Below are 27,134 nucleotides of genomic sequence, written 5' to 3' on the forward strand. Positions count from 1 at the left end.
GTAGCATATGTAAATTTAAGTTCTGTAGGAAATACATTATATTAATATTAATCGAGTTGCACTTTCGTTACGAGGAGCAGAAACAATAAACAGGTATGTCACATAATTCATCAAATGAATTTGAAAAAGTGTATATCTTGCCACAATATAGAAAGTCTCTTCAGAAAGTCGGGAGAATGAGCCAGAAACCATATCTCAACAATTCTATACAATTATAAAATTTCCATGTCTTAACAATATTGTTAATTAATGCGCTTATAAATATTAAATATAGTCGCATATACAACACAAATTCCGAATCTCAATTAAAATTCTATCACGTTAATATCCGAGTACTATGATTTCTTTTATTATTTGAGGCATTTACTGCCTTCCAAAAATTGACTTTCAGTGCTAAGTGTAAATGCAATAGCTGTAAGATTTATTCATATAAGTTATAAATTACGCCAAGTGATTGGGTACAGATTTATTTTGCAATCTGTGAAACTGCACACGCTCCTAAGAAAACTGTTACGCTTATCTACTAAAACCGTTAGTGCTTTCTTATGACGGAATAGCTGTAGTTACATAGTGTAAGTTCTTAGATTGTATTTTCAGTCTCGTGCATGCTCAGACGCACGTGTGGCACCGCGCAGCGGTCGTACAGTGAATTACTTGGCCTTCAGCGCAGGAGTAGTAAAGTCCAGTTCCCGCTAGAGCGCACTAGGACAGCATGCGGTGCCGCGTTGTAACGGCAGTGCTCGCTGAAATGGCGTTCATACATGAAGCGGCAGCCGCTAGCGTTAATGAGTGAAGTTCAGAACGAAGCTGTGGCTGCGGAATCAATGAAATGCGGTCTGTGGTCACAGGTGTCTCGAGAGGAAGTTTAAAAATATGTAAAGTTTCTTTGTTGTTAACGCAAGCTGACGACGCAAAAAGAAAAGATGTTCGCCTAAGTGCTGAATATGGAACAGGAGAAACTACATTTCAATTTCGACAACTTCGATGAAGTTTACAAAAGTAAAATGCAAAAAATAGCAAATTGCTCCAAAAAAGCGAGTTTGTAAAGCCGAGAAATAGAGAAAGGCAAATGTGCTACCATGTTTTTTTCGACGGCTGCCCGCTTTAATGTCCTTTCAGACATGTAAACGAGGTGAAAAAACACCAGTGAACACAAGATGCATTGTAATGAAAGTGAAACGCATCTGGTGGAAAACTTCTTTTAAATTGTAGTAAGCGTGAGACGGGAAAACACAATTGCAAATAATGAAGTGATTGTTCCTCACGGCTCGTGTAGCCTCTTCGTTCGAAATGTCCCAGATGTTCAAAATTTCTTTGATTGTTCCTCACGGGTCGTGTAGCCTCTTCGTTCGAAATGTCCCAGATGTTCAAAATTTCTTCCACGTGATTCATGAAGTCTTACATTTGTAAGGTATGCGACCATCCAGGGCTTGGCAGGTAGTAATTACATGGAAACGTAATGATCGCAAAAAACTTTACGACGCGTTTCGAGTCATCAGATAAAATATGCTTAGGAAAGCTCATGCAAGAGAGGAATGCAAGAAAAACACAATCTCATGCTCAACTTCCGTTAGGAGTGTATATATATAAAAAAAAAAATCATGCATCTGACATGCGAAGTGTCCAAATAACATCTTTTGCAGATATCCCTAACAGGAATTGCACACGAAGATCGTACGTTTTTCTTGTATTGCGCACTTGTAAGAGCTTTCCTAGGAGCATATTTTATCTCATGACGACTCGAAACGCTTCATAAATAAAGTTCTTGGCGATCAAGACGTTTCCGTGGAACTGCAATAACTACATGCCATGTTCAAGATTGCCAAGAAGTTATGGCCAGCCTATTATGAATTTCGTGGAATTCACTTTTGTCTGTAGGCTAACAGTATTTCAGTCAATATCTTCCAATATTACGAGTTATTAATAAGAATTTCATTGCTCTAGCTCGTATAGCGCGGAGAGAAAATGTTTGCTTATTCGTAACGCTCACATTGTAAAACTTAAGAGAAACAGTCAGAGACTTCTATTGTCCAAATTTTTGTTGTAATGTATAGTTTTTTAACTTAGTGTTATGCCCTGAACTACTAACACAGATTTTGAAGATCGGGTTTCTACAAACGGCCTAATATCAAATGGCTCTGAGCACAATGGGACTTAACTGCTGAGGTCATCAGTCCCCTAGAACTTAGAACTACTTAAACCTAACTAACCTAAGGACATCGCACGCATCCATGCCCGAGGCAGAATTCGAGCCTGCGACCGTAGCGGTCGCGCGGTTCCAGACTGTAGCGCCTAGAACCGCTCGGCCACTCCGGCCGGCGGAAAAAATGGAAATGAAGTCCGATGCTTCTTTACAGAGCGTAGGGGAACGATGTGGGAGACCCGCACCGCCTTACTAGGCAAGGTCCTAATGGAGGTGGTTTGCCGTTGCCTTCCTCCGACCGTAATGGGGGCCTAATTTCAAATATGCTAATACGACAGCTACTCTCACTTTCGTTTTCATTTACGCGGTAGACCTATACGAAATTTATTGTCACTCTTCAACACCCAGCTTACTGAAAGTATCTGCAGCAGAAAACAGTACTGCAGCCAGTCCATTCTGAAGCGATTTACATTCTGTGTATATCACAATATCAGAAACCGAATTGCATTATAAGCAACAAATAATAAAGAGGAAATTAGTACCATATGGACGTAAAGATGCTAACGGTCGTGAAGAAGCAGCTGCAGAACATTCAGATATCAGATTTACGCAAATTTCTGCTCCTTGCGCCTGCGGAATAAAATTTACATACTGTAAAGATGCTAATGTCGTGGAGGGAGGCGGGTGTTACGACAGAGAAAATAATCACTGTATGTACTCTTCGTCATTAAAATTAAACCCTCTCCAGATCTTAAAGCAAAAACTCACTACTGAACTTGCAGGAGTAAAGATATTCTTGTGAAACCTAGATAGCCATTTCTTCCTCATTGTTTCATCCACCGGAAATTCGAGTATAGTAATTTCTTCTACAAACTCGCATACAACGTAGCGGCATATTATCAGTAACACGAACATGGGTCAACGGAAGCGTCCGATTCCATCCGTCTGCTTTCACCCATGGCGTAAGGGTGTTATTGTGTGTGACGTCATTAAGGCGCGGAGTTTATGAGTTGGTTGTGCTTGTAGATGTCATCTTGCTGTGATTGATTCTCTCTATATATATATATCTGTGTGTGTGTGTGTGTGTGTGTGTGTGTGTGTGCGCGCGCGTGCGCACGCTTTTCGTAGTGGTAAGTGTTGGTTCTTTCGTATCAATAGCTATGGTTGACCTATATAAGTCAACGAAAATGACCGATTCTAATTTTCGTAGTTTTATGTGTAGATATTGGTGTTTTGGTATCGTCAGCTGCAGTTGACCTATATGAGTCAAGGAAGGTGTCAGATTCCTGTTGATTTTGTAATTTTTTTTTGTTCGTCATTTTGTGTGGCTTGGGATAGTCGTGTGTTTTTTTTTACTGTTATATTTAACTTGTCCCCTCCCTAAAACCCCCAGTTTCCCGCAGTTGTCCCATTAGCCTTATTTATACGTATTTTCGTGTGTATGTAGTGACATCATTGGCGCCATATTGTAGACGCTTAGAATAGCCATTTCCGCCATACTGATGACGTCATGGGTCAAAGCATATGGGTGGAATCAGACACTTCCGAAATCCCAATTGGGCCTTTGTTTTAGTGCTAGCTTAACATCAACAAAATTAATTTTAAAATTTTTCACAAAATTGAACTTTATCATAACGGTAAGCAATCAAAACAAATTTAAAGAATTCGTTTCACTGTGGAATATAATTTTAAAATTTTTCACAAGATTAAGTTTTATTATCATAGTAAGCAACGAATACCAGAAGAAACTGGCAGAAAGAAAACAATCAACTTATGTGTAGCTGTGGTGGTCACTTTTGAACCACTGGCACATACTGTTTTTAACTATCCACCATTTCATGATACAGTTGGAAACAAATTCGCAATTTTCCTAGACACAATCCCACATCTTTATACTCCCATGATTCATAATGACCAAAACAAATTATAGCCCTAAATAACAAGGGGAAATGGTGCTAAAATTTAACAAATTTATATCAAAAGTACGTACTGCACCAGTGGTTTCATTTTGAAGACATTCATAACAGAAGTAGTACAAACACACATTTACGTTACAGTACGAATATTTACCTTCACTGTCAATAATCTCCTCGGTGTCATCACTATAAATAACACATTTGCCATAATCTCCTACAGTCGCGTAGGTCAGTCTCCGGAACAACCGTCGGTGTTAACGCTATAAGAAACTCGTACAAATAACTCAGGTGCTCAGTGTACCGCTAGAAGTCTCTGTCTGGCAATAGCATCGGCGGTTGCAAGCGGAAGGCGCTGGTAATTTAAAAAAAAAAGTAGTAAAATGGTGGTTAAGGCAGAACCTACTGGGACTCGAAGGGTCGATAATTGGCATTTCGCTCACGGGTAGGCGTACCAGCATCATTATGTTTCTTAAATGTAATATAAAATTGTCAAACGAGTTTCAAAAGACATCAGTATTTTCATCTATGTGTATTTTGCAAATCCTCATTCATTGTCGCCTGTTATTATGTAAACATCGTCAGTATCGTTCACCTATGTACTTTTTTTTCTAGAAAATCGTCTCTTATTGTCACGTTTTACATGTTTTAATCATTTTGAATACAGTTATTGTAACCTTTGACTGAAGAACGGTTTTTGTCTGTTGCCAGCCCGCCCCCGTTGTGTGAAACTGAAATAACAGTAAAGCAAAACAACAAAAGAAGTGAATAACGTTTTCACCGATGGAACTTGCCAGACGTTAAGCGACATCCGCATAGACCTGCTGAAGAATAACGACGATGAAATAACAAAAAGAAGACATAAAAAAAATGTGGCCAGGTACAAGTAGGCCTCGCGAACTGATGGTTCGTACATATAGACAGTTCATCCATCACGGCAAATCGAAAGTTTCGACGATTTGGTCTGTTATCGACATTTACCCTGGCAAGATACCGGTCCAGGGAAGTCCAAGACTTTCGAGAATGTTTCAATTTTAATCTTGGATTGGATAATAAATGATAAAAGCAAGGTTTCTTTCGTGTTATATGGATCCAGGTTAACAATTTTTCTAATTGTTTCCATTACTTTATTGTGAAACCTTACTTCTTGCTAAATTTCATGATTCTAGACCAACGTGAAATACCTTATAGTTTTTGATGAGTAAGTTTTCGTGTATAACATGCGTCACAGATGGCCGCATCTTTCGACTGCGTTATAGAAGCTTCAATTATTTACACCGTCCAGGGGCTATAGATCTCAGCATGCGACATAATTTTCAGCTTGATGTAACTGCCCGTGCCTGAGTAAAAGTGATCTTAATCCGCGGATATAATTACAAATTGACATTTCTTTTGTTTTTTCTTGCACTTATACTGTGAAACCTTTATTCTCGTGATATTTCATGATACTACGTCAAAGGGGAGTACTAGGTTTTAATGAGCGACTTTGCGAGTATCAAAATATTTGCCATAAATAGCTATATCTTTTGATTACATTGATTTAGAAGCTTAACATTTTTACACCACCAAAGGATTACAGACCTCAGAACGTGACATAAATTTCAATATGATACGTCCACACGTTCCTTAACAGAAGGAGGGGCAGACACAGTCGGGTAACAAATGACAACATGAAACTACCTGCCAGATTAAAACTGTGTGCCCGACCGAGACTCGAACTCGGGACCTTTGCCTTTCGCGGGCAAGTGCTCTACCATCTGAGCTACCGAAGCACGACTCACAGCTTTACTTCTGCCAGTATCTCGTCTCCTACCTTCCAAACTTTACACAAGCTCTCCTGCGAACCTTGCAGAACTAGCACTCCTGAAAGAAAGGATAGTTCTGCAAGGTTCGCAGGAGAGCTTCTGTAAAGTTTGGAAGGTAGGAGACGAGATACTGGCAGAAGTAAAGCTGTGAGTACCGGCTTGATAAGTACACCCATTCGTGAGAAAATGGCTTTTTAACAGTCGGACAACAAATTGGTCGTATGAGGTTTCCGTTTTTACCAACTGAGGTATGAAATTCTAAAATGAGTATGTTTAGGATTAAAAGAAAAAAAAAAAACGAAAAAGTGTCTAGCGTCGCTGCCTCTTGATCGCAAGATCCCGATTTGGATTTGCGGCTGGATTGGAGGTTGTCTTCGCTCGAGGAATTTTAGTTTGAGGTTTTCTAGTACTGTCATTTTAATCACAGAACAGGTTGCTGAACTTCTTATAGAAATACTTGTATCAGACGGCCCAACAATCCAAATCTCGGCCAACAACGCCACACATTTCATTTTTAAATTCGAACACGTTGCCTGGAGATTGTACGTTAACAACTGACTGCTATAAGTACGGCAGCGCATGTGATTAACTTTACCTAAAGACGATCCGAAGCTGAGTGAAGACATAGATTTTTTTTCTATTTTCTTTCTGATATCTTATTTCACACATTTCGTTATTCATGTTTTTTGTTTTACCATTATTAGATGCAAAGAATTGTATAATCCTATCATTTTTAGCATTCCGTACCTCAATCGGTAAAATTGAAACCTTATACACTGAAGCGCCAAAGACACTGATATAGGTATGCGTATTCAAATACATAGGTATGTAAACAGGCAGAAGACGGCACTGTTGTCGGCAACGCCTTTATAAGACACTTGTCTGTCGCAGTTGTTACATCGGTTACTGCTGCTACAATGGCATGATATTAAGATTTAAGTGCGTTTGGGCGTAGTGTCATAGTCGGCGCACGAGCAATGGGGCACAGCATCTCCGAGGTAGCAATAAAGTGGGATTTTGCCGTACGAACATTTTATGAGTGTACCGTGAATTACACTGCCTATTGGCTTATGTCTCGGGTTATTTGGCCGATGTTCGTCTGATGATTTTACTGACGTTTCTCCAGTACAAGTGGCTGGCGTCGTCAAAGCTTTACTCTTAATTGCTGGTGGTGAACTGGACCAGCAATACAGGGTGAAGCTTTGACAATGCCAGCCACTCGTGCTGGCGAAACGTCAGTAAAATCATCATCACGAAAGCCTTAACAGTTTTGTACCTTGAATAACAGGAATCCGGTAAAACATCACCTCTCCAACATCGTTACGGCCGGAAAAAGATCCTACAAGAACGGGACCAACGACGACTGAACAGAGTCGTTGAATGTGACAGAAGTGCAACCTGTCTGGACATTGCTGCGGACTATAATTCTGGGCCATCAACAAGTTTCAGCCTGCGAATCATTCAACGAAATATCATCGATATGGGCTTTCGAAGCCGAAGGCCCACTCGTGTACGCTTGATGACTGCACGAGACAAAGCTTTACCCCTCGCCTGGGCCCTTCAGCACCGACATTGGACTGTTGATGACTGGAAACATGTTGCCTGGTCGGACGACTTTCGTTTCATATTCTATCAAGCAGATGGACGTGCACGAGTATGGAGACAACATCATAAATGCAGGGACCCAGCAGGGGATTGTTCAAGATGGTGGAGGCTCTTAAATGGCGTGGGGCGTGTGCAGTTGAAGAGATATGGGACCCCTGATACGTCTAAATACGACACCGAGAGGTGACACGTATGTAAGCATCCTGTCTGGTCACCTGCATCCATTTATTCCCATTGTTCATTTCGACGAACTTGGGCAATTCCAGCAGGCCAATGTAACACCCCACACTTCCAGAATGGCTCTCGGAACACTCTTCTGAGTTTAAACACTTCCGCTGCCCACCAAACGTCCCAGCCATGAACATTATTGAGAATATCTGGGATGCCTTGCAACGTGCTGTTCAGAAGATATCCCCACTCCCTGTACTCTTACGTATTTATGGACAGTCCTGCAAGACTGATGGTGTCAGTTCCCTCCAGCACTACTTCAGACATTAGTCGAGTTCATACCACGTCGTGTTGTGGCAATTCTTCGTGTGGGCCCTGCACGATATTAGACAGGTGTACCAGTTTCTTTGGCTCTTTTGTGTACAGGGTGATTCAAAAAGAATACAACAACTTTAGGAATTTAAAACTCTGCAACGACAAAAGGCAGAGCTAAGCACTATCTGTCGGCGAATTAAGGGAGCTATAAAGTTTCATTTAGTTGTACATTTGTTCGCTTGAGGCGCTGTTGACTAGGCGTCAGCGTCAGTTGATGCTAAGATGGCGACCGCTCAAACAGAAAGCTTTTTGTGTTATTGAGTACGGCAGAAGTGAATCGACGACAGTTGTTCAGCGTGCACTGAGAATCCGCGGGAAACAACTCAGTATGAACGTGACTCGCCTAAGGTGAACGTTTTCTGTGCCATTTCAGCCAATAAAGTTTTTGGTCCCTTTTTCTTCGAAGGTGCTACTGTAACTGGACTACAGTATCTGGAGATGTTAGAGAATTGGCTGTTCCCTCAGCTCGAACAAGAAGCACAACAATTCATATTTCAGCAGGATGGAGCACCACCACATTGGCACTTATCTGTCCGTTCACTACCTGAACGTCAACTACCCGAGGCGATGGATTGGCCGCCAGGCAGCCCGTGACAGAGCACTTCATCACTGGCCTCCAAGAAGCCCTGATCTTACCCCCCTGCGATTTTTTCTTATGGGGGTATGTTAAGGATATGGTGTTTTGGCCACCTCTCCCAGCCACCATTGATGATTTGAAACGAGAAATAACAGCAGCTATCCAAACTGTTACGCCTGATATGCTACAGAGAGTGTGGAACGAGTTGGAGTATCGGGTTGATATTGCTCGAGTGTCTAGAGGGGGCCATATTGAACATCTCTGAACTTGTTTTTGAGTGAAAAAAAAAACCTTTTTAAATACTCTTTGTAATTATGTATAACAGAAGGTTTCTTTCATTAAATACACATTTTTAAAGTTGTGGTATTCTTTTTGAATCACCCTTTAGAACCACTTCGTTGTCTGTGTGCCTGGACGATTGTTCAAAACCTTCTTCTCAGCAACTGATGGACGTATCAAATTGAAATTTGTGTCGCATATTAAATCTATGGTTCCTTGGCCGTCTAAAAATTTTGAGCTTATAATTCAACACAATCAAAAGATACGGCTATTTATGTGACACATTTCGATATTCGCAAACTCACTCACCAAAACCTATAGAGGATTTCCCTTTGACGTTGAATCATGAAATTTGGCAGGAAGCAAGGTGTCACAGTACAGGCAAAGGAAAAAATATGAAAACTGTTAATTTGTAATTTTAGCGCACACAAAAATTCTTTTGTTTTCATCATTCGTTACCTGACGGTCGCTCCGTCGATCTGTTAAACTACCTCTTTTCTCACAAACGGATCGACACATTTAGTTGAAATTTATGTTACACAATATGCTCAATGGTCGCTTGGTGGAAAATAAAAGTTAGCTTGTAAGTCAATGCAATCGAAAGATATTTACGCCATATATTTTGATACTCGCAAGCTCACTCGTTAGAACCTAAGCAGTCGTTCCCAACTTTTGTGAAGCTAATACTGCTGAATTCAATCACAAGTTAGGAACTAACCCCCCCCCCCCCCCTTTTATTAACATTAAGATGAAACTAAATTTCTTTCAACACTTTCATTTTTAAAATGTCAAGATATGTTTTATTAGATCACAAGCTAATAAGTCACTGAAACTGTTGCTACTGTTTATTTATAAGAGTCTTTTTTGTAGAATGATGATACAGTTCTGAGTACATCACGAGTGCTACCCGAAACTGCTTCTTAGAAATAAACGCTAACTATCCTCATTGAGTATATATATTTGTTACAAAACACGCTTCCTCTTCTTCACTCGCCTCCCTAGCGATACGCACTTCAATTAAAAATTCATTTAAAATCAACCAAATTAAGACGTGTGTATAATAATTAGGCCCAGTGTTAGTAAACTACTTGATTACTGAACTAGCAATAATCGCTAGACTTAGGCCACGAGAGCTTTGTGTCTCACTAATGGCACTAATCATAATAACAACAACAATACTTTGTACGCCCTACAGCAGTGTCGTAGCCATTAAGTATTTACTGTTGTATTGTGCTGTCAGTTGTACTGATGGAAAATAATCCAAAAACCGAAAATAATTCATGTAGAACAAAAATTTCAGGAATACATTTGTCTAGGTAGTGTGTTTGATTAACACTACAAGATCACAGGTTCAAAATGGTTCAAATGGCTCTGAGCACTATGGGACTTAACATCTGTGGTCATCAGTCCCCTAGAACTTAGAACTACTTAAACCTAACTAACCTAAGGACATCACACACATCCATGCCCGAGGCAGGATTCGAACCTGCGACCGTAGCAGTCGCGCGATTCCTGACTGAACGCCTAGAACCGCTAGACCACCGCGGCCGGCCAAGATCACAGGGTAATGTAAGAGCGAGATACGGCAGTGCAAATGTGAAAAGCTGGTACGTTAATAACCGCTGTAATTGTCAGAATGCATTGTATAATTTGCAGTGCCATAGGGTCCGCAGCTGCGATGAATTTTTTGAATGATTTCTTGAAGCCTTCAGCTGCCATTTGCTTTATTTCCTGTGCGATTGTACAATATCGGCGTTAGGCCATTTTCAAGTATTTTATGGATGATTTTTTTGATAATAGGTTATGTCACATACGTCGTTGCTCCTATGACATCATGTTGTGCTCGTACTCCTAAAATTGCGTGAACACTTCAAACTAATTTATAAGCGTATCATGATGTCATAGGGCCAACGACATATATGACATAATCTGTTACCAAAAAATCATCCGTAATATACTTGATAATGGCCTAGCGCCGAAACTGTACAATCGTACAGGAAATAAACTACTGGCCATTAAAACTGCTACACCATGAAGATGACGTGCTACAGACGCGAAATTTAACCGACAGGAAGATGATGCTGTGATATGCAAATGATTAGCTTTTCAGAGCATTCACACAAGGTCGGCGCCGGTGGCGACACCTACAACGTGGTGACATGAGGAAAGTTTCCAACCGATTTCTCATACACAAACAGCAGTTGACCGGCGTTGCCTAGTGAAACGTTCTTGTGATGCCTCGTGTAAGGAGGAGAAATGCGTATCAACACGTTTCCGACTTTGCTAAAGGTCGTATTATAGCCTATCGCGATTGCGGTTTATCGTATCGCGACATTGCTGCTCGCGTTGGTCGAGATCCAATGACTGTTCGCAGAATATGGAATCGGTGGGTTCAGGAAGGTAATGCGGAACGCCGTGGTGGATCCCAACGGCCTCGTATCACTAGGAGTCGAGATGACAGGCATCTTATCCGCACGGCTCTAACGGATCCTGCAGCCACGTCTCGATCCGTGCGTCAACAGATGCCGGCCGCGGTGGTGTAGCGGTTCTGGCGCTGCAGTCCGGAACCGCGGGACTGCTACGGTCGCAGGTTCGAATCCTGCCTCGGGCATGGATGTGTGTGATGTCTTTAGGTTAGTTAGGTTTAAGTAGTTCTAAGTTCTAGGGGACTTATGACCACAGCAGTTGAGTCCCATAGTGCTCAGAGCCATTTGAACCATTTTTAGTGAACAGATGGGGACGTTTGTAAGACAATAACCATCTGCACGAACGGTTCGACGACGTTTGTAGCAGCATGGACTATCAGCTCGGAGACGACGGCTGCGGTTACCCTTGACGCTGCATCACAGACAGGAGCACCTGAGATGGTGTACTCAACGTCGAACCTGGGTGCACGAATGGCAAAACGTCATTTTTTCGGATGAATCCAGGTTCTGTTTACAGCATCATGATGGTCGCATCCGTGTTTGGCGACATCGCGGTGAACGCACATTGGAAGCGTGTATTCGTCATCGCCATAGTGGCGTATAACCCGGCGTGATGGTATGGGGTGCCATTGGTTACACGTCTCGGTCACCTTTTGTTCGCATTGACGGCACTTTGAACAGTGGACGTTACATTTCAGATGTGTTACGACCCGTGGCTCTACCCTTCATTCGATCCCTGCGAAACCCTACATTCCAGCAGGATAATGCACGACCGCATGTTGCAGGTCCTGTACGGGCCTTTCTGGATACAGAATATGTTCGACTGCTGCCCTGGCCAGCACATTTTCCAGATCTCTCACCAACTGAAGACGTCTGGCCAGCACATTCTCCAGATCTCTCACCAATTGAAAACGTCTGGCCAATGGTGGCCGAGCAACTGGCTCGTCACAATACGCCAGTCACTACTCTTGATGAACTGGGGTATCGTGTTGAAGCTGCATGGGCAGCTGTACATGTACGTAGCCATCCAAGCTTGTTTGACTCAATGCCCAGGCGTATCAAGGCCGTTATTACGGCCAGAGGTGATTGTTCTGGATACTGATTTCTCAGGATCTATGCACGCAAATTGCGTGAAAATACAATCACATATTAGTTCTAGTATAATATATTTGTCTAATGAATATCCGTTTATCATCTGCATTTCTTCTTGATATAGCAATTTTAATGGCCAGTAGTGTAAAGAATGGTCAGTTGAATGCTTCAAGAAATGATTCAAAATATAATGCATTGTGTTGTATAGGTGCCGGATGTCAGTTTGTGGGATGGAGTTCCATGCCTGGTCGGTCAATACAAGGACCAATAAAGCTAGTTGTGACTGACGCTGGAATTGTCTTGAGATATGTCTCTCATGTGCTCCGTTGTAGACAGATCTGGTGATCGAGCAGGCCACAGTAACATGTCGATACTCTGTAGAGCATGTTGGGGTACAACAGCGATACGTGGGCGAGCATAATTTTGTTGGAAAGCACCCCCGGGGATCCTGTTGATGAATGGCAGCACAACAGGCCGAATCAACCGATAGGCTTACAAATGCGCGCTGCGATGCGTGGGATAACTATGAGACTGCTGCTGCTGTCATATGAAATCGCACCCCAGGCAGTGACTGTAACTCCAGGTGTAGGTCCAGTATGTGACAGGTTGGATGCAGGCGCTCAGCTTGCCTCGTTCCAACCGACACACAGCCATCACTGGTACCGAGGCAGAAAACATAACAGCCCTCCACCCTGCCCTCACCGAGCGGGGTGGCGCAGTGGTTAGACACTGGACTCGCATTCGGGAGGACGACGGTTCAATCCCGCGTCCGGCCATCCCGATTTAGGTTTTCCGTGATTTCCCTAAATCACTCCAGGCAAATGCCGGGATGGTTCCTCTGACAGGGCACGGCCGACTTCCTTCCCAATCCTTCCCTAATCCGATGAGACCGATGACCACGCTGTCTGGTCTCCTTCCCCAAACCAACCAACCAACCAACCACCCTGCCCTCCAATGAACTTTCGCTTGACGCCAACGAAGCCGCAAATCACAGTTGTTTGGGGTCAGTGGAATGCACGCTACACGGCGACGGGCTCGGAGCTGTCTCTAAAGCAACCGATTTGTGGTGCCAACTGCTGCTCAAATTCCTGCTTCAGATGCAGTACGATGAACCAGGGCCATGCGCCGAACACAATGGTCTTCTCTATCGGTAGTGTCAAGTGACCATTTGGAACCCTGCTGTAGTCTGGAACCGAGCGACTGCTACGGTCGCAGGTTCGAATCCTGCCTCGGGCTTGGATGTGTGTGATGTCCTTAGGTTAGTTAGGTTTATTTAGTTCTAAGTTCTAGGCGACTGATGACCTCAGAAGTTAAGTCCCATAGTGCTCAGAGCCATTTGTTAAGTCCCGTAGTGCTTACAGCCATTTGAACCATTCATGTCCATTGTTCATTCTGACGTACTTGCGCGACATTTCACACGTCCAGAATTGCTACAAAGTGGCTCCAGGAACACTCTTGTGAGTTTGAACTCTTCCACTGGCCACCAAACTCGCCAGACATGAACGTTATTGAGCATATCTGGAATGCTTTGCAAGGTAGTGTTCAGAAGAGTTCTCCACCCACTTCTACTCTTACGTATTTATGGACAGCCCTTTAGGATTCGTGGTGTCAGTTACCTTCATCACTACTTCGGACATGTCCGAAAGAACAGATACCATCTTCATATAGTTAAGGTTAACCGGCCATTGACCTTCTTCTTCTTCTGAGCTGGATGCACACACATTGCCCGAACTCTTACGGGACTCGGTAGGATTGTCTGCCGTGAGTAATGAATGTAATGGGCAGCGGCACTACGAGTGTAGTGTGTGGACATTAAGTTGGGAACGGCCGTCGTCCCACGATCCATAATGGATCAACGAAGATTAAGTTGGGAATGTGGGTCTCACAGGGAGCGTGCAAGGGATAAATCCCTGCAGTCGCACTATGCTCTGTGCCCTCGGTGGCTCAGATGGTTAGAGCGTCTGCCATGTAAGCAGGAGACCCGGGTTCGAGTCCCGGTCAGCGCAAATATTTTCAACTGTCCCCGTTGATGTATATCAACGCCTGCCAACAACTTGTGGTCTTCATTTAATTATCATTTCACTTCAATCATTAGTCGAGTCAGTGCCACGTCATGCTGCGTCACTTCTGCAACTGATGACCTCAGAAGTTAAGTCGCATAGTGCTCAGAGCCATTTGAAGCAGTGGCCACATGTGTGCAAAGTCTTTCTGCAATATCGCAGGAGGATCATCCATCTTCTCCTAGTCCTGTTACACGACCTCGTTCAAACTCAGTGAGGAGTTGATAATGACGCTTTCTTGCTTTAAGGGGAGGCTTACTATCTTTGGCCCGTAAAAATCATGTTCTTCGAGAATTATTTTCTAGGGATGTGTTATAGACATCAATGCCAAATTTGGTCAAAATGTTTACTGATATTTCCTCTACAAACTGGAATTTTTTCGACGGGAAATGTCGAAGAGCAAAGGCGTAAGTGCCGTCGGAACGAAACAAAATATCGATGTGGACCTCCACACGCGGTATGTCACAGGTCAGCCGGCTCGTCTGAAATCGAAATTGAGTCGACGTTAGCGAAGTATATAAGATTCTTTAGGAGTTGTATCTCGCTTAAGTTATTTGGACCATAGGAAACAAAATGGCAGTCATTTAAAAAAATAGGGCTTTTTACATCAATTTTTCGACTTCGTCGGCAAAGTAAAAATATTTGTAGTTGATGGATCGGAATAAATGTGGTACAACTCCTAGACAATTAGTTAGCTTCGTCGGAAACAAAGAATCATGGCAATAGGTTCAGTAGATTTGAAATTACCATACCGCGCGATAAAAAAAAGTCATTTCGAGACACACGAGTTTGAAGTTTTGACTTCAAATCAATGCAATATTATGCAACGTACGTTCAATCTGCTATTCTGGGTCCATAAACTAGTCCTTCTTCCTCATAGAGGACGTTCTGCTCGATCTGGGCCATCCTGCGCTGCTCCAGAGCCGCTCGTACGGCCGGTGACAAGCGCTTTTCGGCCGCTTGAATCCGGTGGTCGTCCGAATGCTTGGCTAACTGCGTGTAATAGAGTCCCAGGCGGACGTCCATCGTTGCCACGGTCTTCAGAATTGCCGAATACCCTTCGATGAAGCCGCTCACTGCCAGGAAAGTCGCAATCTCCACAGTCTTCGCACCAGAACGCGAATGCTTGGGGGCTAACTTCCAAACACACGCGTTCAAACTTTCATTTTAATTTTGTGTGTTTCCTCACAAGCACCGGGACAATAAATCGTCCTCCGAAAGAAAAGAACTGGTGCGTGAAAAAGGCCGATTTCAGGCAGGCGCATTTATTTGTTCAACCGCGAATAACAAACATTTCTATTCCATATTGGAAAAACCATTTCAGGGGTAGATACTAAACATTTTTATAAATCCAAAAATGAAATTTAAAAAATCGATTGTTTCAACCAATAGATAGTAAACCTCCCCTTAAAGGTCTCGCGGTCGCGTTCTCGCTTCCCGAGCACTGGGTCCCGGGTTCGATACCCGGCGGGGTCAGGGATTTTCACCTGCCTCGAGATGACTCGTTGTTAGTGTTGTCCTCATCCTTTCATCATCATTCATAAAAGTGGCGAGATTGGACTGAGCAAAGGTCGGGCATTTGTGCAGGCGCTGACAACCGCGCAGTTGAGCGCCCCACAAAGCAAACATCATCATTATCATCATCATCATCATCTTGTCTTAAAGGGATTCTTGACTGACAGAAACTGAACACGTCCAGCCTCAAAGGTGTATTTAAAGCGAATTTTACGCCGCTGGTGCGTAATTTGGTATAGATATCATTTTTCAGATGTAGAAACACGCCTACCAACGTAAGTTTAAGTCGCACAACTCCTTGGTGCTGCGATTTTTTTTTTTTTTTTTGCGTCAGTGTACAATATACATTTTATTTCCTCCTCATAAATTATTGACACGAAATAAAAGGAAAAGGACTATGACTAAGTGTCGAACCACATTTCTTTCCAGGAATAATTTTACCTTCCTTTGCTTTCAGGCGAAGCAAACGCTTGATTACGCCATTGAATAAATGAAAAGCACTAGTTTGCTTTTATTCTACAATATTACTTTTATTGTTAACCGGTTTTCGGCTTACAAGGCCATCTTCAGATGATGGCCTTGTACGCCGAAAACCAAAAGGAAACTGGTGCTTTTCATTTATTATAATGTTGTTTTACCAAGAACCGACGGAAGATTCTGTCAATACGCCATTGAAGTCCAATTTGGTAACTGTGTCGTATTCTGTTGACAAGATAACTGAATCTGGCTAGTCTGCTTCACCTATAGTCGACCTTAACTACCTCCATTTTATTTTTTATTTGTTGAAACTTCGTTGACAAGATGCTGCAGTTACTGAAATTTTCGTAAATGTCCCCAAAGCTATTCCGATGTTTGGATGAGAATCTCGTAAACCATACTTAAAACTAACTTCAAAATATCCAGATATGAATCTGTGTCAGAGCTTTTCATCAGCTCTTTCTATTGCAATTAGAAAGCCATTGTTTCGTTAATTAGCTAAGCCACATCGAAATTTGTGCTATATTCGACAGCAAAATCTGCTGTATGTTTTAAAATTTCGAAAAAAAAATATTTATTGTTTGTTATGAATTCTTCTACCGGATTCCATATCTGTTTTAAATTTCTTCATTTAAATTTAATTAAAAAACTTGAGTCTCAAAAATAGATGTCATTTCCCCAGTGATGCCGTATTCAGCATTACAAGATTCAGGGCCGTACTTACATATCAGTATCTCACTAAAAAGTATGTTGAGAGTAAAAGTCAACATCAATGGACAAAATTTGCATTTTTTGCGGTGATCATTTAGTTGGTAGTACGTGTTGCTGCTGCTAAGAGAGTGCTAAAAGGTATTTTCAGGTTCTGGATCCCAATTACACATCAGTATCTCTTTGAAAAGAATGTTGTTAAGGAATTTTATTTTTCCATTTTTCTTAGGTTGGGCAAAGTACCCCTCCCCCTTTGGTAATGCGCGTTATGGAAAATACCTTGGTATTGCTAGGTCTGTTGGGTTGTTTGGGGAAGGAGACCAGACAGCGAGGTCATCGGTCTCATCGGATTAGGGAAGGACGGGGAAGGAAGTCGGCCGTGCCCTTTGAAAGGAACCATCCCGGCATTCGCCTGGAGCGATTTAGGGAAATCACGGAAAACCTAAATCAGGATGGCCGGACGCGGTATTGAACCGTCGTCCTCCCGAATGCGAGTCCAGTGTCTAACCACTGCGCCACCTCGCTCGGTGGTATTGCTAGGGTTAAGACGTACCCAATGGTACATTAACACTTAGCTACTATGGGTGATCTCTCAGACTGCTATACTTGTCTCGTGGTATTCCACACACCTCTGTGAAGTGAAGTAAGTCTTCTATCTAACTTCCTATTGGATGGCCGGCTACACTTTGCCAGGAATCTGACATTGTTGTTGCAATTTGTTTCTCATCTTTGGGCCTTCAGAGGTGTCACAGACGTACCTTAGTGTTTGCGTGTCGTGTTTTTGTAGAACGTAACCGTTTCTCCGTGGTGAGGTAAGATAGACGATCTACGCCAAGTTTTCTGTGAGAGACGGATGTGGGCGTTCAAGTATGCCTTGGTGAATTCTCAGATGAAGACTTTGGTGACGGCGGTAATGACCCCTGATTTTGAGTATTTAGTGATCACGATACTATTTTGGAAAGAAAACGAAAGTGATGTAGATGTGACAGGTGATAACCATGGAGAAACGTACTTCGTCGGTAAGAACAAAAAGATGTTTTCGATAGAGAAAACGGAAGCGGCAAACGCAAGAACAAGGCAACTCAACATTTGTCTTGCAGCTGCCTGGACGGCAACAGATTCGGAAAAGTCTCGGAGAAAAACTTGCTGTTTTGGAGACACAAGCCTCAAACACTGAAACAGTGTTTTGAAAAAACAAAAAACGTCAGACTTTTGGTGTCCTTGTTTGAAGTGGAAAAGAAGATATCCGAGTGAACAGATGGTGTTCCGACTTGGTTGGAGAATTGTAGGAGGTTCTGCGTGAAAGTGATTAAAAATTGATTTAGGGCCTCAGAGAGAAATTATGGGTTTAAATAATCGCTTTAAGGCTGAAACGATGAGTAGTAAACTCAAAGCTGATTCCGATTTGACGTAACTGAAGTGTGATTTTCTATACAGTTACGTTGTGAATCTGTAATAGTATCTCCCTGGTGATAATCTTTGAGTGAGTAGGGAGGTCTATGTGTCGTTATTTTAGTGGTACATAAAATAAAAATAAACTGCAAATTTGCTGCGTTTTAGTTTTCACACTGTTTTAAATTCTGCATTATTTAAAAATGCAAATTTCCATAAATTCTATTTTCAGGAAGTGTAACGAGCAAACAGGAAGTCATGAAAATATATATTCACCAAAACAGTGGTTTTACACATAAAAAATAAAAGAGCTCCATAATAATTGTGTTCGTGTCAACATCCATAGCAGCTAGGGGTTAAAGTTAGGTTAAACTGTTTTGTTATACGGGGTGTTTAAAAAGTCTCTCCGCAGTGCCGTATGATTGTTAACCGCGCGTGCCGTATGCCGCAATGAATATACCGAAATGAAACTCAGTGAAATGCAAGTTATTAATTTATTGAATATTCATTTTTACTTACAAATTTTCACATTCAATGTTGAAAGTGTCTCCCCTGTTGTTGAATACACAATTCAATTCGTCTAACCATGTTTCCAAACACAAGCTGTAACATTTCTTCTGTAACAGAAGCAGTGAAAGTGGATATTGCAGTTTTCAATTCGTCGATGGATTTTGGACGGTTTTTATAGACAGCAGCTCTCGCTGCACCCCAGAAGAAAAAGTCAGGTGGTGTTAGGTCAGGCGATCGTGGAGGCCAAAGTCCCTGTGAAATTATGCGATTACCAAAAACATCAGCAAAGCAGTGACATTGAAACGCGAGCTGTATGCGCGGTTGAAAATAACCGTTCAGTATTTCACTTAACTCAAGTTCTCCTATGAATGGGTACAGAATATCACTGCGCTATCGTTGTGCGTTTATTGTTTTGTTGAAAAATCCAGGCAGGCGAACAATCATACGGCACTGCGGAGAGACTTTTTGAACACCCCGTATATGAGTTCTGTTTACCATTTACTATTGCTTCAAATACATTGCAGCACTCTAACTTAGTTTCACTCCAGTTCTCGGTATACAAAATCGGCAAAAATCGTAAGCCTTAGGTCAAATAGCGTATTTGCTTCAGTACCCGCTTGCCAACAGTTGAGATCCTAGGTCCTTAGTGAAGTAGCTGCAGAAGCTCCATTGTTGAAAATAAGCTAGCTGTGTAGGAGGCAACTGCGTGAACAGAGAGCACTCTTGTAGTCTTGTGTAGTTCGCGAACGAATTTGTTAGAAAGAGCGTTCCAGCAGGCGAAATACGCGAACTAGTTCCCACATCCGTCGCTCCTTAATTCGTTCGATCCTTTATCAAAGACCGACGGGCAAAAACGAGAGGTAGCCAGAGCGTGCAGTAGACTTGTGCTTTCTTTCCGCCAATGAGCGCCATGTAGTGCCGGGTGTCAGCCAGCTGCTGATAAAAGTTCACTGCTACAATCTTTCTTTTAAGATATTCTAACTGCAGTGTCTGACTAAATATAACCCTTAGCTTCCCACGTCGTTTTTTTGCGACATTCTGTCCCAGATGAGCTCTGGCAGACAGCTGTAAATGGTATACATTAAGTCCAGGAACACTTTTAATCTTCTATTGCACAAGAACTAATCTTTGTACAGATGTCATATATATATATATATATATATATATATATATATATATATATATATATATATATATATATATATATATATGTTGTTGTCTTCAGTCCTGAGACTGGTTTGATGCAGCTCTCCATGCTACTCTATCCTGTGCAAGCTTCTTCATCTCCCAGTACCTACTGCAACCTACATCCTTCTGAATCTGCTTAGTGTATTCATCTCTTGGTCTCCCCCTACGATTTTTACCCTCCACGCTGCCCTCCAATACTAAATTGGTGATCCCTTGATGCCTCAGAACATGTCCTACCAACCGATCCCTTCTTCTGGTCAAGTTGTGCCACAAACTTCTCTTCTCCCCAATCCTATTCAATACTTCCTCATTAGTTATGTGATCTACCCATATAATCTTCAGCATTCTTCTGTAGCACCACATTTCTAAAGCTTCCATTCTCTTCTTGTCCAAACTATTTACCGTCCATGTTTCACTTCCATACATGGCTACACTCCATACAAATACTTTCAGAAATGACTTCCTGACACTTAAATCTATACTCGATGTTAACAAATTTCTCTTCTTCAGAAACGCATTCCTTGCCATTGCCAGTCTGCATTTTATATCCTCTCTACTTCGACCATCATCAGTTATTTTGCTCCCCAAATAGCAAAACTCCTTTACTACTTTAAGTGTCTCATTTCCTAATCTAATACCCTCAGCATCACCCGACTTAATTCGACTACATTCCATTATCCTCGTTTTGCTTTTGTTGATGTTCATCTTATATCCTCCCTTCAAGACACCATCCATTCCGTTCAACAGCTCTTCCAAGTCCTCTGCTGTCTCTGACAGAATTACAATGTCATCGGCGAACCTCAAAGTTTTTATTTCTTCTCCATGGATTTTAATACCTACTCCAATTTTTTCTTTTGTTTCCTTTACTGCTTGCTCAATATACAGATTGAATAACATTGGGGAGAGGTTGCAACCCTGCCTCACTCCCTTCCCAACCGCTGCTGCTTCCCTCTCATGCCCCTCGACTCTTATAACTGCCATCTGGTTTATATATATATTGAATTTTGAAGAAAAACTCTGTAAGTTTTTTTTTTTACAAACATTCGATATGTGAACAATGAGTGACCCGGCAGACGTCAATACGGTAATCGAATTCTTGCCATATCGGTCCCAGCACGGAATAGTCGACTGTGACAGTCGCTTCCCGTATTCTCTGCCAGAGCTCTGCTACATCACGTGGTAGAGGCGGTACATACACCAGATCTTTAATGTGTCTTCACAGGAAAAAGTCACACGGAGTGAGATCTGGTGATCGGGGAGGCCATTTCATGAAACAGCTGTCCCCTTCTGTACGACGGCGGATCCATCCATGCGGCAGCTCCTTGTTCAGGTACCCACGAACTTCACAATGAAAATGGGGTGGAGCCCCATCCTCCTAAAAAATGAACGGAGAGTCCGGTTGCATTTGAGGTATCACCCATTGCTGTTTAACATGTCCAAATAGCAATATCCAGTGACAGTGGTCTCGGCGAAGAACAATGGCCCGTACAGTTTTCGACGTGACAAGGCACAAAAAATTTACCTTTGGGGAATCACACTCAAATTCAATGCATTCGTGTGGATGTTTTGTACCTCAGATTTAACAATTATGCCTGTTCACTTAGCGCGAAACGTGGCTTCGTAGACAAACATTAAGCTATCAACAATGACATCCCCATTCTCATTCAATTGATACAACTGCGAACAAAACTCAAAACTCTTGTCTTTGTCGTTAATAAGCTTCTGCACCAGCTGCAATTTGAATGGTTTCGTAGACAGCTTCTGTTGCATGACTTTTCCCACTGTTAGAGTCATTTAGAGTTCACGGGATGCACGACGCACCGATTCCTTTTGACTCCTTATCAATGGCTCTCGTACGCTCCGCATTCACTTCACTCACAGTAGATGTCCGCTTATCTTTGCCGGCCACAAGCAACCCGTCGTAACGAATTTGTTGTGCCAGTAGTAAATGGCCTTCCTTGTTGGCGGCTTATTACCGTACTTGGTTCTAAATATCCGTTGAACAGCTGCAGCACTGTTGTTTTTATCGAACTCCAACACACAGAAAGCTCGCTCCGCACCTGAAATTGGCACGTTTGCGACTAGCGCTGACTATCGGCAAATTACCAAACTACGCTGTGGCGGTATAAATGAAAAAAAAAAACTTTCAGGGTTTCTCTTAAAAATGACATATGCATGATATCTGTACAATGTTTGGTTCTTGTGCAATAAATAATTGAAAGTGTTCACGGACTTTATGTACACCCTATATTTAAATAGCCATAAAAATAGCATTCAGCAATCTTAGTGAAACAGTTCAATTTTTAGTGTGAAACATTACAGTAATACGACACAAAAACTATATCGAAATAAATTTTTAACTTTACTTTTATGAAAAAATGCACTTAAAAGAAGCTACACAAAATGAACATAATACAGGATGCATCAGAAAGAATCACCGAATTTAAAAAATCGTAACTATTATGTTACGTTGTTATCAGGAGAAAGAAAACTGGCGTTCTAGGGAGCGAAACGTGGAATGTCAGATCGCTTAATCGGGCAGGGAGGATAGAAAATTTAAAAAGGGAAATGAATAGGCTAAAGCTAGATATAGTGGGAATTAGTGAAGTTCGGTGGAAAGAGGCGGATCAAAATCAGACAGGTGTAATGCAGGAGTAGGTTTAATAATGAATAAAAAAAATTGGAGCTCGGGTGACCTACTACGGACAGCATAGTGAACGCATTATTGTAGCAAAGATAGACACTAAGCCCACGTCTACGACAGTATAACAAGTTTACATGCCAACTATTTTCCGCAGATGACGAAGAGATTGAAGAAATGTGTGATGAGATAAAAGAAATTATTCAGATAGTGAAGGGAGACAAAAATTTAACTGTCATGGGGGACCGGAATTCGATAGTAGGAAAAGGAAGAGAAGAAAAAGTAGTAGGTGACATGAAATGGGGGTAAGGAATGAAAGAGGAAGCCGCCTGGTAGAATTCTGCACAGAGCATAACTTAATCATAGCTAACACCTGGCTTAAGAATCATGAAAGGAGGCTGTATATGTGGAAGAGACCTGGAGACACTGGAAGGTTTCAGATAGATTATATAATGATAAGAGAGAGGTTTAGGAACCAGGTTTTAAATTGTAAGGCATTTCCAGGGGCAGATGTGGACTCTGACCACAATTTATTAATTATGAATTGTAGACTAAACCTGAAGAAACTGCAAAAACGTGGAAATTTAAGGAGATGGGAACTGGATGTACTGAAAGAACCAGAGGTTGTAGAGAGTTTCAGAGAGAGCATTAGGGAACGATTGACAAGAAAGGGGGAAAGAAATACAGTAGAAGAAGAATGGGTAGCTTTGAGATATGAAATAGTGAAGGCAGCAGAGGATCAAGTGGGTAAAAAGACTAGGGCTAGAGGAAATCCTCGACAGGAAGTGTAAAATGGCTAAGCAGGGATGCCTAAAGGCAAATGCAATGATGTGGAGGCATATATCACTAGGGGTAAGATAGATACTGCCTACAGGAAAATTAAAGAGACCTTTGGAGAAAAGAGAACCACTTGTATGAATATCAAGAGCTTAGATGGAAAACCAGTTCTAAGGAAAGAAGGGAATGCAGAAAGGTGGAAGGAGTACATAGAGGGCGACGTACTTGAAGGCAATGTTAAGGAAATGGAAGAGGACGTAGTTGAAGGTGAAATGGTAGATATGATACTGTGTGAAGAGTTTGACAGATCACTGAAAGAAGGCCCCAGGAGTAGACAATATTCCGTTAGAACTACTGACAGCCTTGGGAGAGCCAGCCCTGACAAAACTCTTCCATCTGATGAGCAAGATGTATGAGACAGGCGAAATACCCTCAGACTTCAAGAAGGATATAATAATTATAATCCCAAAGGAAATAAGTGTTGATAGGTGTGAAAATTAGCGAACTATTAGTTTAATAAGTCATGGCTGCAAAATACTAACACGAATTCTTTACAGACGAATGGAAAAATTGGTAGAAGCCGACTTCGGGGAAGATCAGTTTGGATTCCGTAAAAATGTTAGAACATGTGAGACAATACTATGACCTATCTTAGAAGATAGATTTAGGAAAGGAAAACCTACGTTTCCAGCATTTGTAGACTTAGAGAAAGCTTTTGACAGTGCTGACTGGAATACTCTCTATCAAATTCTGAAGGTGGCTGGGGTCAAGTACAGCGGGCGAAAGGCTATTTACAATTTGTACAGAAACCAGATGGCTGTTATGAGAGTCGAGGGGCATGAAATGGAAGCATTCCTAAACTGAAGGGAATACTTCACGGCATTTGCTTCAGAACTGCTACAAATTTGCCTGGCAACAGACCACGCCGCTCGAACTGTCATCACAACTGGCACTGCTAAGAGTATCCTACGACTTCCACTTGGCTGGCAACGGGTTATACACAATGCTGGTGACTACTTCGAAGGCCAGTAAAACTTCGAAACACGTATCTAAGAGAGAGAGACAGGAGACACATTGTTACAAGAAATTTCAAAAAGTTCTTGACCAACTTACTTCAAATTTTTACACAATACTCCAATAACTTTCAGACGAGCATGGGCTACTATTGTTTTGAACAACAGTGTACAGGTTTTCTATTGAAACTGATAGCAAGAAAAAAATTCTGTGTAAATGTGTAGTTTCGTTTTCTTTCTCGCATTCAGTTTTAACTACGATAGCGGGATACTGAAACCATTAGATGACTTGATCTCCGATATAATTATTTCTTCGCGTATGTAACTTTAGAACAAAAATGGTACATACGAAAATGTACTATTTGTTTTCTTCCTTCCAGTCGGTTTTAACTGAAAATAGGTTAGTTATATTCATGGCTTATCGGCTTATGATTAGAATACTACTACAGAACCCAAATCGTCTGAAGCATAGCAATTCAACCCAATCACAGATCAAAACTGTTCGAAACACTGACATTGAAGCTACTGACAGATCCAGCAGCTACAGAGGTCCCTATTACCGCGAATACCAATGATTGCAGTGGATTTACCTACTTCAGTGGCTTCAATTCCGTATCAAGGTTTTGTTGGCAATAACAATAAATGACGCACACAGTCGGCGAAAAAGGGGAAGGGGAGAGAGACAGAGAGATGGGAAAGGTAAAGGACCAAGAGGGGAGGAAGTAGGGGAGGAGCAGGAGGTGGAGAGAGATAGGGTGAGGATGAGGAGGAGATGGACAAAAGAGGAGGAGGAGGAGGACGAAGAGGAGATGAACAAAGAGAGGACAGAGGAAGAGATGGACAGAGAGAGAGGATGGAGAAGGAGATTACGACATGTAGACTTCCCATAAATATTAGCCAATTGCGAAGCACTGCAGAGTTTGTTGGTGTAGTACATAGAGAAAAAGAGTGGTCCCATCACACGTACTTCGGCACTCCTGGCTTTACGCTTGTATCTGGTGGACACATGCCGTTGAGAACTACGTGCTGGGTCCTATTACTTAAGAAGCCCTCTAGCCCATTCCATATGCTCGGATTTTCGTTAACAGTCGGCAGAGGGGTACTGTGTCGAGCCTTTTTGCGGAAATCTAGGAATATGGAATCTGCCTGTTGCCCTTCATCGATGGTTCACTAGATTCAGTGCGAGGAAAGGACAAGCTGGCCAATTCTGTGCTGATTTGCGAACAGAAGCGTTTCTGCCTCGATGGATTCTGTTTAGAATATGCTCAAGAATTCTGCTGCAAATGGACGTTAAGGATACTGGTCTGTAATTTTGCTGGTGTTCTTTTACCCTGCTCATAGGGGAGTCACCTGGGCTTTCTTGCAGTCGCTTAAGAGCGCTGCTTCGTACTTACCCGCGTCCATGCTCGCTGACGGGTCCTCAGATAGACGGCTGAGTACTGAGTGGTAATTAGTCCTGCGAGCTGTGTCCACGCCGTCAGCGGCGACGCGGTTATCTGCCAGCGAAGGTCCCTGATAAGAACCGTCGTGTACGTAAATTCGTCCCACCGTTCGCGGTGCAAGGCCAGAGCTATTGTTTCTACGATGTCATCCGGGCTCAGCAGCAAGCGCTGTCCCACGTGACGATGTCAAAAGAGATACAGGGTAAGCAAAAACTCTTACCCTAGATTCTAAAATTTATTTCTAAGGAACTATGCTAGATAGAGCTCTGCGGATTCTTGCAAATACACTACGGGTCATTAAAATTGCTACACCAAGAAGAAAAGCAGATGATAAACGGGTATTCATTGGACAAATGTATTATACTAGAAGTGGCATGTGATTACATTTTCACGCAATTTGGGTGCTTAGATCCCGAGAAATCAGTACCCAGACCAACCACCTCTGGCCGTAATAACGGCCGTGATAAGCCTGGGCATTGAGTCAAGCAGAGCTCGGATGGCGTGTACAGGTACAGCTGCCCATGCAGCTTCAACACGATACCACAGTTCATCAAGAGTAGTCACTGGCGTATTGTGACGAGCCAGTTGCTCGGCCACCATTGACCAGACGTTTTCAATTGGTGAGAGATCTGGAGAATGTGCTGGCCAGGGCAGCAGTCGAACATTTTCTGTATCCAGAAAGGACCGTACAGGACCTGCAACATGCGATCGTGCATTATCCTGCTGAAATGTAGGGTTTCGCAGGGATCGAATGACGGGTAGAGCCACGGGTCGTAACACATCTGATATGTAACATCCATTGTTCAAAGTGCCGTCAATGCGAACAAGAGGTGACCGAGACGTGTAACCAATGGCACCCCATACCATCACGCCGGATGATACGCCAGGATGACGATGAAGAATACACACTTCCAATGTGCGTTCACAGCGATGTCTCCAAACACGGATGCGACCATCATGATGCTGTAAACAGAACCTGTATTCATCCGACAAAATAACGTTTTGCCATTCGTGCACCCAGGTTCGTC

The 27,134-nt window shown here is 42.4% G+C and overlaps 1 protein-coding gene and 1 non-coding gene across 2 annotated transcripts in view; one reads left to right on the top strand and one right to left on the bottom strand.

Moving 5' to 3' along the window:
• LOC126109825 (synaptic vesicle glycoprotein 2A-like) overlaps window positions 1-26,120 on the bottom strand; it is a 181,810-nt gene extending 155,690 nt beyond the window's left edge. The window contains exon 1 of the mRNA XM_049914881.1: window positions 26,059-26,120. Coding sequence (XP_049770838.1) covers window positions 26,059-26,068 — 10 coding nt within the window. The 5' untranslated portion in view covers window positions 26,069-26,120. The remainder of the gene's footprint in view (window positions 1-26,058) is intronic.
• On the top strand, window positions 14,316-14,389 carry Trnat-ugu (transfer RNA threonine (anticodon UGU)). The gene has a single exon. It is a non-coding gene; the product is annotated as a tRNA-Thr (tRNA).
• Window positions 26,121-27,134: the final 1,014 nt, after the last annotated feature.

This window comes from Schistocerca cancellata, chromosome 12 (genome assembly GCF_023864275.1).
Source record: "Schistocerca cancellata isolate TAMUIC-IGC-003103 chromosome 12, iqSchCanc2.1, whole genome shotgun sequence".
Classification (NCBI taxonomy): domain Eukaryota; kingdom Metazoa; phylum Arthropoda; class Insecta; order Orthoptera; family Acrididae; genus Schistocerca; species Schistocerca cancellata.